This window comes from Hyperoodon ampullatus, assembly GCF_949752795.1.
Source record: "Hyperoodon ampullatus genome assembly, chromosome: 1".
NCBI classification, from domain to species: domain Eukaryota; kingdom Metazoa; phylum Chordata; class Mammalia; order Artiodactyla; family Ziphiidae; genus Hyperoodon; species Hyperoodon ampullatus.
The window spans coordinates 88,529,248-88,541,993 of record NC_136914.1 but is presented as its reverse complement, the minus strand read 5'-3'; the positions used below and the strand labels follow the sequence as shown (position 1 = coordinate 88,541,993).

At 34.3% G+C, this 12,746-nt stretch overlaps 1 protein-coding gene across 2 annotated transcripts in view; it reads left to right on the top strand.

The window, feature by feature from the left end:
* GABRG1 (gamma-aminobutyric acid type A receptor subunit gamma1) overlaps positions 1-12,746 on the top strand; it is a gene marked incomplete at both ends in the record, with an annotated part of 69,504 nt that overhangs the window by 11,055 nt on the left and 45,703 nt on the right. For both annotated transcript variants that reach the window (XM_079713381.1, XM_079713382.1), the window contains one exon: positions 5,911-6,059. In XM_079713381.1, the coding sequence (XP_079569507.1) occupies positions 5,911-6,059 (149 nt within the window). The remainder of the gene's footprint in view (positions 1-5,910; positions 6,060-12,746) is intronic.

The window sequence follows — 12,746 nt, the reverse complement described above, 5'->3', positions numbered from 1 at the left end:
CCATCCACCTCACTACAAATAACTCAATTTCGTTTCTTTTATGGCTAATATTCCATTATATATATATATATATATATATATATATATATATATATATATATATCACATCTTCTTTATCCATTCATCTGTCGATGGACACCTAGGTTGCTTCCATGTCCTGGCTATTGTAAATAGTGCTGTAATGAACACTGTGGTACATGACTCTTTGAATTATGGTTTTCTCAGGGTATATGCCCAGTAGTGGGATTGCTGGGTCATATGGTAGTTCTATTTTTAGTTTTTTAAGGAATCTCCATACTTTTTTCCATAGTAGCTGTATCAATTTACATTCCCACCAACAGTGCAAGAGGGTTCCGTTTTCTCCACACCCTCTCCAGCATTTATTGTTTATAGATTTTTTGATGATGGCCATTCTTATTGATCAGTGTGAGGTGATAACTCATTGTAGTTTTGATTTGCATTTCTCTAATGATTAGGGATGTTGAGCATCCTTTCATGTGTTTGTTGGCAATCTGTATATCTTCTTTGGAGAAATGTCTATTTAGGTCTTCTGCCCATTTTTGGATTGGGTTTTTTGTTTTCTTGATATTGAGCTGCATGGCTGCTTGTATATTTTGGAGATTAGTCCTTTGTCAGTTGCTTCATTTGAAAATATTTTCTCCCATTCTGAGGGTTGTCTTTTCGTCTTGTTTATGGTTTCTTTTGCTGTCATCTGCACTGTCTTAATAGATAATGGAAGAGTCTTCCATAGGTGTCAGACAAGGGCATTTGCATTGCAGTAAACTTTATATGAACTATATCCAGGGTGACTTTACAATTTATCATCCAAATTAGGCTATTTTGTGAGTGAAAGAGGTTACTATTAATATTGTAATTATTCTAGGACAACAGGTGTAAATCATGATTGTCCTGGGAAAATCTTGATGAATATTTACCCTATGTATGAAAAATAGTTTATATTGATTGATTGACTTGTTATATACATATATATATATATTTTCTAGCTGTAAAGATGAATCCTTCTCACGATTATATGGCTTAGCATGCCTTGTCTTCACTTAACCTATCTCTCAGTTATCATTAGGTTAAAACTTTTGCTTGTTATATTCAGAAGAGTGATACAATCAGTAAAGTAGTCTTTTACATACAATAATTTCTATGTAATCAGATAGATTTGTCCAGGTATTAAAATAAGTTAGTAAGACCAAAAAAAAAAAAAAAAACAACACTGATACAGGTGACTAAGAAATTTTCTTTAGTAACAAGTTACTAGTGTCAATTAAAGAATATGAAAAGTGAAAGCCTCAGAGAAACAGATGCCAAGTTGGGACTGGACATGTAAGAGACTTTTGAGAGAAACGCCTGTGCAGGTTAAACGAGAGGAAGTGGAAGTAAGCAGAGAGAGCCTTCAGATAATGGAGGTGCAAGTATAAGGCAAAGAGAAATGTTTGGGTTAAAAGAGTCTCAGACTAGAGAGCCCTACTAAAAAGGCTTTGGCCAGGCCAGAGGGATTCATCCAACACAAGTTGCCCTTTAGAGGAGGCCCTAGTCTTGCAGGAATGGGTCTGTACTACCATTGCCACAATGTGCATTTATTGCCTGAAAACAGCCCGGGGAAGCTTGGATCTGGTACAGATGCAGTGCTGGTCCAGAGGGCTGGCGCCTGGGCTATCAGTCAACCATGTTCCTACCCCAGGAGAATCGAGTGGCAACTTTTTAAGGCTGTCAATTTTATTTTCTTGGCAGAGTGTAAAGCTCTACTTGTCTCTATAGAAACTTCTACTTAATTACTTATTTTTTATGATTAGAAATTTATTTCAGGGCACTATCTGGTGTATAGGAAGAAGCAGTTCATTCTTAGGTAGGCATTAATGTCAAATTAACTCCTTTTCATGTAGTTATATTACAAAATTATGCAGAAAAATTGTAGTATACTATTAATATACAGAAAAAAATTAAATTTTCTATAGTTCTACTAGCATAGAATACTTAGTGTATTCATTATACTGCTTTCCGGTTAAATCTTTAGCCATTTTATACCTAGGTTTTCATCAAGGCAAATTATTATATGTTACTTTGCATATAACATTAAATTATGAAAATAATTTAATATTTTTACAGACTTTTCATAATCACCAATTGAATGGATGCATCAATCACACCATATGGACATATAATACTTTACCTAAACCTGCTTTTTTGTTTAAAATTTGCGCTACTATAGATAACACTGCAATAAGCATCATTGTATATGATGTTTTTTTGTATCATTTGCATAGTTTTCTCCTTCATTAGAAAATAAGATCATATAGATCAGGAATACAATTTTACTTATCTTTTTGTTTTCAGCAATTAGCATATATGTAATACATGATATTTCCTCTATAAATGAATTAAAGCATTGGACTGAAGACTGAGCACACACTTTAGAAAGTGTTTTTCATCAGAGAGAGTGTGTGTGTGATTCCTTGAAATTATTATTCTAACTTCTCAGAACTCAAAGGCAGAGACTAAGCATTCTACCCGTGCACAACCCAAATGCACTTGCTAACTACTTACCATAAATGTTGTTGTGTTCTTATAAATTAGAAAACTCAAAATCTAACTACCCTGGATTGTTTAACAAAGCTAAAGTAAGATACCATGGAAACTTCAAAGTGAAAAGAAGTCTTCAAGCTAAATCAATCTTGTTTCAAATCATGGCTCTATTATTTAATAGTGTGGGTCCTGTGAATTCTATAAATCTATTTTTTTCTAATTTGTAAAACAGGAATAGTAATGTTTATTTCATGGGATTACTCTGGATTAAATGACATACCTTAATATGGAAGAAACCTAGCACTCAGTTCATGAAACATGGTAGGAACTTACCCAACAGCTGGTAAGAACAATAAACACATCAATCATCAACATAAACATTAAGTAAAATTATATACTAAGGAGTATATTTATTTCCAATAATGATAAAAGTATATTCATTCAAGTTATTTAAGAGAAGTGCTTGCAAATGTCTACAAATTCCCATAATATTATCTAAGAAAATAATACTTGTTTCCTCCAAATGAATGTTCACTCAACATAGGTAAATGTTACAAAACTTCCAGTTTATGAATGATAATGAAACATCAGATATGCTATATGAACTATCTTTAAAATTATAAGTGTTTTTTAGTCACCAAAATAATACCAATATGAAATTAAGGTAGTTAATGAATATTCTGAAGGTAATTCAGAAAGTGTGGAGGAAAACTGAAGAAAATTAACTATAATGAAATTTCCTTTCTGTTATTGCCAAAAATGAGGAAAGTTAGTTTGTGATGTCATTGAGGTCAATTTTTATATTACCTCTTAGATAGCTGGGAAAAGGGGGATATAAGTCAGTATAAGCATGTGCTTCCTGGATTACCAAGATGTTACTACCCTAAAACATAGGAAAATCATATTTTTTCTGGGAACTTCCATTTGACTACAGTTATATTTCAAAGAAAAATCAAGTTCTTATATGTGCAGTGGTCTGCATCTATCCATCAGTTGTTTTATTTTATAAAACTGGGATTTAAAGCTAGATGGATGCCCTAAATTTTGGTTGTTGACAATATCTCAGCAGTTCTAATTAGACAAAATTTTCCTGGAAGACACATGAGCAGGATTCTTAATATTTCAGTACTTTTAATGCTTTAGTTTATAAATGAATGTATGTATGTACATATGTATATATTTTATTTAGAGAAAATAAGAAATTATTTAAAGGAAATCATACAACTGTATTTCAGTAGTATATATTTTTGAAGTTAAATACAGCAAAACAATTAATATAAATGAGCACTTCATTAAAAATCTGTTAAATAAATGTACTCCAGGAGTTCACATAGGGATAAAATTTGTATACTGTGGTAATAAACTACCCACAAATCTCAGTGGCTTACAATACTAAATGTTTATTTCTTTCTCAGGCTACATGTCCATTGTAGGTCAACTGTGGCTATGTTCATGCTGCCTTCACCCTGAAAGTGAAGTCATGGAGTAGTAGCCTCTGCCTTAGCATGGCTGGTCTTCTGGCAGAAGGACAGAAAGATATGGTGAACCATGCACTGACAATAAATCTTCTGCTTGGTAGTGATGTATGTTACATGTATTCTATTAACCAAAGCAAATTGCAGGGCCAAACCTGAGTTTAATGGGACAGGGATGCATTGCAGAAAGGAGTATTTCAGGTCACATGACCAAGTTAGAAGTCAGTGGAGTGAAAAGAATAATTCTCTGGCAGGAAGAGGAGGAAAAATATTGAGAAGAATAATGTACTCCCTTATCCATTAACTCTCCACTAATAACTATCAATACAATTATTGTAAAGATAAAATGAGGTACAAATAATTAAAGGTTAAGTTTTAATTTACAATGTTAATTTATACTCTTTAAAAGGATAAAGAGAGTGGATGTTAACTAAACTTATTGTGGCAATCATTTTACTATATATACATAGATCAAATCATTATGTTGTACACCTTAAACATATAAAATGTTATATGTCAATTATATCTCAATAAAACTGAAAAATAATTTAAAAGGATAAAGAGGGTAAAGTCTGCATTAGCTAAGATGTTTAGGTTCACAGCAAAAGAGATTTGAATGAATAGTGTAGAAATATCAACTAAGGCTGTTAAGGTAAACTTGAATATCTACTGTGGGAGGGAAGCTCATCTCTCAAATATATGTAAATAAATAATATATTATAGATTTACCTGATTTTACCAGTATAAAAGTTTATATATACTTTTTCAGTGGAGGACTAATATTTACTAAAGTTGGGTGTAAGTCTAGGTTGATCTCACTCAAATGAAGGTGGGGTTACTTATGGGTAATAAACAAAGTAGTTTGTTACTTTTGGTGAATTATAGATGAATATCTATATTACTATATGTTTCTACCACAATTCATAAGTAAGCTGAAACTTTATGCTTGTTAAACACACAGGCATAGCAGGAAGCATTAGATATGGGACCAGGGTTTGAGTCTCAGTTTTGAAAATAAATGAGTTTGTGCTTTGGTTGATTCCCTACTGACTTGTTTCCTCATTTACAAAATAAAGGCAGTGGGTTATTTGATCCCTAAAGTCTAACTTCTAGTCCTAAAATGTGATAATTATGCTTTCCAAATATATACACATATATATATGGAAAGCATGATTATATATATATGTGTATATATATATAGACATGTGTGTATATATATATAATATGTATATATATGTATATGTGATTACATATATATGTATATATATATGGGGAGTGAGTCAACCACCCATGATTTGGTAAGACAATCTTTGACAGAGTTCTTGGAGTAGATGTCTGGGGTCTCGGTTCTTCTGATTTAAAAGGAAGAAGCACAGGTGTGTTCAATACTTTTTCCTTTTCTCTTTGAACACTTCTTCACTCATCTTTCCTTAAGTCTTCTTTTCTACACGTGCATTTTAAAATACATTTTACCAGACTAATGATTACAACTTTTCCTGCACTTATTTACCTTTTAATTTTTATTTTAGGGTGTGGTGGTATAGAGTCACTTACGTATGGTTGTGCAGATTGTGTACCGCACAAATCTAGGGCCACTCCTCACATTATCAGTGCATAATCTCTATGGCCTTAAATGATAGTTGTGGGAGTGGCAAAACTTTATTACATTAATATTATACGATATTTTCTTGCACTGGGTTCTTCATTTTGGAGTATTATTAAAGCAGGACAGTTCATATGATGTAGGCATTAGTCTTACTGAATGTAAAATATTTCTAATGCTTTTTTTCCCCTCTTATTATTCTCTTACACAATTAGAATAATCTTAAACTGTTTTTAAAAATACACTACTTGGTTGAACTTTCTATTATACAATTTTTGCTTTTGAATTCTTTAGTGTTGATAAAGCAGATGATGAAGATGATGAGGATTTAACAGTGAACAAAACTTGGGTCTTGGCACCAAAGATTCATGAAGGAGATATAACACAAATTCTCAATTCCTTGCTTCAAGGCTATGACAATAAACTTCGCCCAGATATAGGAGGTAAGTCCGAGTAATCATTCTTGGATTTTGGTGACTGTGAAAGCCACATTTGCTAATGTTATTTTATCATATTCCTTGAGTGTCCGATGCGTGTTAGAGACTGTGGGTTTGGCAATTATTATTTGGAATGGTACTGCTTTGGAAGCTTCACAGTTTGACGTGGGAAGAAAGACATCTAAACATTTTCGATGTAATTATTTTACAATTGCTACAACAGAGCAATTTTTGATAAAACTGCCTGAAAAACTAAGATATTTCATAAAAGGGAATATTTGAAAGGTATGTAGGAGTTCCAATTTTTTGCAGTGCTGCACTGTTTTAGTTAATGTAGAATTATAAGCCTTGAGAGTATATTTAGTGTAGACAATCCAACATTGTTCTTCTTTGTCAAAATTGTTATTCTCAGTTCTGAGCATTTATGTATACATTTTATAAAATAAATAACCTCTAAGTTTCCCACTGCAACACTTTAAAACAAACAAACAAACTATGTCAGCCAGATTTTTATTGGGATTACATTAAATCTATAATCAATATAGAGAAATTGAAATGTTTACCATACTGAATTTTTACTGTACCAAATTCATGATCATCATATATTCTTCCACATATGTTCAATTTTTTATTAATGTCTTCTGTAAAGAAGTGCTGAATATATTTTACTAGATTTAATTTTCTATATTTGAAGTTTTAATGTAAGTATAAATAGATTTTTTTAAATTTTACTTTCTAAGTTTTTATTAGCAGTGTATAGAAGTACAATAGATATTTTGCTAATCTACTCTGTCCTCAGCAGCCTTGCTAAATTTATCAACTTTATTTATTGTTATATTAATGTAGATTTTCTATAAACACAGAGAGTAATGACTATTACCAATAATGACTACTTTGCCAATAGTGTTTATTTTGCAAATAATGAACATTCTAATTAATTTTCAAAATTATACTTTTTTCATGACATATTGCACTAAGACTAGAGATCAGTGTTGAATAGTCCTGATTTGTTCCTGATATCAGGGAAAACAGTCTATATTTACTATTAATTATGATGTTTGATGTAAGCTTCTTTTTTTAAAGATGCTCTTTGTAGTTCCTTTATCTTCTTATTTTGCTAGGGTTCTTTTTACCTCCCTACTGGTTCAAATGATTTCTGTGCACCTATTGAAAAAATCATATTGATCATATTTTGCCCTTTATTCTCTTTTTTTTCTGTAACTAACTTTGGCTGATTTTTAAAACTTAAACAAAATTTGCATGTCTGTAATAAATGTAACTTAGTTGTGACATGGTAATATTTTTTAAATATCACTAGATTCAGTTTGATAATATTTAGTTTTGGAATTTTATATCTATGTTCATAAAGGGCATTAGCCAGTTATTTTACTTTCTGTAATGTCTTTTTCAGTTTTGGAGTCAATATTATGCTAACATCTACAAATGAGCTATATTTCCCTCTCTTTTCATCTCTGAGTTATCTAAAATGGATACTATTTCTCCCTTCAATATTTGGAAGAATTACTTGGTGAAGTCATGTTGGCCTAGAGTTTGTATTTTGGGAAAAAAATTTAGCAGTTCAATTACTTTATTAGTTTTGGTTAGTTTTCAAGGAATTTAAATTTTAAAATTTACTTGAGTTAGATTGTTTCATAACATCTTTTACGATATTTTTAATGTTTTTAGGATCTGAGGGTTTTTCTCCTTCACCATTCCTGATATTAGTAATCTATTCTTTCATTTATGAATAAATCTTGAGGGGCTTTAAAATTTTTTTAGCTTGACATAAAAATGAATTTTAGCTTTTTCAAATTTCTTTGTTGAAAATTTCCTTAAATTATATTATTTTACACTATTTTGTTTATTGTTAATCTATTTTCCATGATTTAGTTTTCTGTTTTCCTAGATTATTTTAATTATTTTTTCAAAATAAAATTTAGACTTAATAAAATATTATCTATCCATGAAACTCCCAGAAACCTGTCAGCCATAATGTTAATATTTACGTAATCATAGAAACATTACCTAAATCATTAAATTAATATCGATACAATACTATTAACTAATCGACAGACCTTATTCAAATTATGGCAGATACCTCACTGATGTCGTTTTTTTCTGTTCAGAATCCCAACCAAGATCACACATTGCATTTTCTTCTCATGCCTCCATACTCTCCTCCAACCTCATAGTTTCTCAGTTTTTCTGTTTGTTTCATGAACATGATAATTTTAAAGTATACTGGTCAGTGGAACGCCCCTCAATTTGTCTGATATTTTCATTATTGGGCTGTGTTTATGCATTTTTGCCAAGAACACCACAAAAGTGATGTTTTGTGCTTTCAGTGTATTGTGTTAGGAGGTATGTGATGTTTATATATCTTATTACTGGTGATGTAAACCATACTTTCGTTAAGTGTGGTTTCTTCCACGTTTCTTCACTGTGAAGTTATTATCTTTCTTTTTGACTAATAAATATGTTGTAAGGAGGTACTGCACTGGGGAGAAATATGCAGATATTTCTCAGCACACTTTTGTCCATTCCTCTGGTCTCTATCAATGATTCTTACCTGCAGGAGTATTACTGTGATGTTTGTCAAGTGGTAAGTCAATATTATTATCATTCCTTCTACACAAATTAATTGTAATTCTGCAGGAAGTAGGATCTGTGACTTGTCAAATTGGTTATCTATTCACTTATTTATTTACTCAGTGTAGACCTCTAGATATATATCTTATCTTAGAGTTTATTATCCTTTACCATCGTTGTTTATTTTATTGCTCAAAATGATAATATGACAACTGGTACGCCCTATAATTTTATTTCTCTGTTCTTTTATGTTTCTATCATTTTCTGAGCATATCCTTACTTTCTAGCACATAAAATTTTCCAGGCTCCTCTTGATCCAGCAATGGAATTCATTATTTCTCCAAGAACCCTAGTTCCTCTTTTTGTAGAATGGTATTTGGAAACCAAGATGTGAGCACCAGGTGTATTTCTTAATATTGGGTGTCATTGTTTCTTGACCTTCTCATTGGGCAGAAGGAGAAAATATATGTTCTACACATACATTCACAGGCATCTATATTTCTATGTCTATCCCTGTGTTTATGTATTATAAACCAGAAGTCAATACTGACAGCCCTGTTTCCAATCCAAAGACAATAGGGTTCATTCTAACCTTTCCCTTTTCCTTATCTGTAATTTCTTTTTCCATCAAGGAGACACCTGGCTCTCATTTACCCATAGTATGCTTTATTACTTGTTCAATTCCAGTAAATACATAAAGTAATTCTATAATTTTAACGTCTATAAAAAATTAACTAGAATAAAATATTTATATACATTTTTTTTGCCTTTATCTTTGCAGTATGTAATCAAAATACTGTTCCCAAAAGTAACTTAGGTTAGTTCTTTTCTTCCCTATCCCCATTCAATGTGGTTATGTTAACCATTTTTTAATAGTTTCGTTTCCAAGTTACTGGTTATATCCCACTTTGAATGGAATTCATCTATGTTTATTTTAGCATTTGTATGATTTTATTTCTTTTATTTAATTCCCTGATGCTTTGAATTTTATTCCTGTGTATGGTGTAAAGTATGAATCTAACTTTTATCTTTTTCAAATGGCTTTTCTGTTGACTCAGCATGATTTATTAAAAAGTCAATCTTTGCTTCCATTGTTTGAGATGTTAACTATATCATATATTACACTTTCTTATTCACTTTTGTGATTTCTGTCCTTTCTATTCCATTCTTTCATTTGTTTTTCTATTTATTTGCCACCACACTATATTAACAGTAGAGATTCAATAGTATTTTTTTTTTAATTTTTATTAATTAATTTATTTATTTTTGCTGTGTTGGGTCTTCGTTTCTGTGCGAGGGCTTTCTCTAGCTGTGGCAAGCGGGGGCCACTCTTCATCGCCGTGCGCGGGCCTCTCACTATAGTTGCCTCTCCGCTGCGGAGCACAGGCTCCGGATGCACAGGCTTAGCGGCCATGGCTCACGGGCCTAATTGCTCCGCGGCATATGGGATCCTCCCAGACCAGGGCTCGAACCCGTGTCCCCTGCATTAGCAGGCAGATTCTCAACCACTGCGCCACCAGGGAAGCCCTCAACAGTATTTTGAGACTAAAACATTTAGTATTAATATCTTATAAAGCTGGCCCCACCTCATATTTTCATTTTGTTTTGTTTTTCCTTTTCAGTTTTCCTGGCTATTGCGTGTCATTTAAAAAAAAAAAAGGAGCTTTATTATCAACAAGTTTAGATACACTTAAAAAAGAGATGTTGATATTTTTATTGGGATTGCATTAAATTTGTAAATTAACTTTGGGAAAACTAACATCTTTATAATATTGAATCATCTAATATGGGAATATGGGCTGTCTTTCTAAATCTTCATGTTAATTTTGTATCTCTCTGGAATGTTTTAAGATTTACTCATAGATTTTTCATATTTCTTAAATTGAATCATAAGTAATTAATTTTTTTCTCCTGTAAATATTTCCTCGACTCTAATGTCCTCTACCTGATTTCTGGTTTTGTATATCAATGTCATTGATTTATGAATGTTCATTTTATATCTTACTACCTTCCAGCTGCCTTACTTATTTTTTTTGTTAGTTTAAGCATCATTTGTTTTCAAAATATGCTATCATACCATATACAAAAATGTATTTTATTTACCAACTCATATGCAACTAATCGAATTATCTTGTCTAAAAGCATTATGTTGTTTCATTGTCTAACATGTCTAATATAATAATGAATAGTAGTGGAGATAATGGGTAATTTTGCCTCGTTTTAGTTCTTATGGAAATGACTCTAGTGTTTCTTCATATGAATATTCACATTAAGAACTTATCCTTTGGTGAGCCGGAGGAAGATGGCGGAAGAGTAAGATGTGGAGATCACCTTCCTCCCCACAGATACACCAGAAATTCATCTACACGTGGAACAACTCCAACAGAACACCTACTGAACGCTGACAGAAGACCTCAGACCCCCCAAAAGGCAAGAAACTCCCCACATACCTGGGTAGGTCAAAAGAAAAAAAAAGAATAAACAGAGACAACAGGATATGGACGGGACCTGCACCAGTGGGAGGGAGCTGTGAAGGAGGGAAGGTTTCTACACACTACAAGCCCCTTCGCGGGCGGAGACTGCAGGTGGCGGAGGGGGAAAGCTTCGGAGTAGCGGAGGAGAGCACAGCAACAGGGGTGCGGAGGGCAAAGCGGAGAGATTTTGGCACAGAGGCTCGGTGCACTCAGGCACAAACCAGCCCGAGAGGCTTGTCTGCTCGGCCCACGGGGCGGGCGGGGCTGGGAGCTGAGGCTCGGGTATCGGCTTTCAGTCGGAGCGCAGGGAGAGGACTGGGGCTGGCGGCAGGAAGAGACCCTGAAGGGGTTAGTGCTGGCCCGGAGGGAGTCCGGGGAAAGGGTCTGGAGCTACCGGAGAGGCAAGAGACTTTTTTCCCTTTTGTTGCCTGGTGCGCGAGGAGAGGGCATTCCCCTCCCTCCCCTCTGCCTGAGTGAGCCAGAGCCCCCGAATCAGCAGCTCCTTTAAACCCGTCCTGTCTGAGCGAAGAACGGACACCCTCCGGCGACCTACGTGCAGAGGCGGGGCCAGGTCCAAGGCTGAGACCCGGGAGTTGTGAAAGCAGAGACAGGGAAATCTCTCTGTGCAGCCTCGGAGGCAGCGGATTAAAGCTCCACGGTCCATTTGATGTGCCCTGCGTCTGTGGAGTGCATGAATGGACAGCGAATCATCCCAAATTGAGGAAGTGGACTTTGAGGACAAGATTTAATACTTTCCCCCCTTTTTCCTCTTTTTACAACGAATTATCCCAAATTAAGGAGGTGGACTTAGCAAGATTTCAGACTTCTCGCCCTTTTCCTCTTTTACAATGAATTATCCCAAATCGAGGAGGTGGACTTGGAGAGCAAGATTTTTGATTTTTCCCCCTGCTCTCTTTTTGTGAATGTGTATGTGTAATCTTCTGTGTAAGATTCTGTCTGTATAGCTTTGCTTCCACCATATGTCCCAGGGTTCTATCAGTCTGTGTTTTTTTTCAATAATTACTTTTTAATTTTAATAACGCTACTATATTTCATACTTTATTCTATTTTACTTTACCTGCTCTTTCTTTTTTTCCTACCTTCCCTTCCTCCCTCCCTCCCTCTGCTCCTCCTTTCCTTCTTTCTTTTTCTTTCCTCCCTCCCTCCCACCCTTCTTCTTTCCACTTTCTTTTTCTTTCCTCCCTCCCTCCCTCCCTCCTGTCTCTCTTTCTTTCTTTCCTTCCTCCCTCCCTCCCTCCCTTCTTCCATTCACTCTTCCTTTTGCTTTCATTCCTCCCTCCCTCCCTCCTTTCTTTCCTTCTTTCTTTCCATCCTTCCTCCCTCCCTCCTTTCCTTCTTCCTTCATTCCTTCCTTTCTTCCCTTCTTCCTTTCTTTCCCTCTCTCTTTCTTTCTTCTACTAATTCTTTCTTTCTACTTTTTCTCCCTGTTATTCTGAGCCGGGTGGATGAAAGGCTCTTGGTGCTGCAGCCAGGAGTCAGTGCTGTGCCTCTGAAGTGGGAGAGCCAACTTCAGGACACGGGTCCACAGGAGACTTCCCAGCTCCGCATAATATCGAGCAGTGAAAATCTCCCAGGGATCTCCATCTCAACACCAGCACCCAGCTTCAGT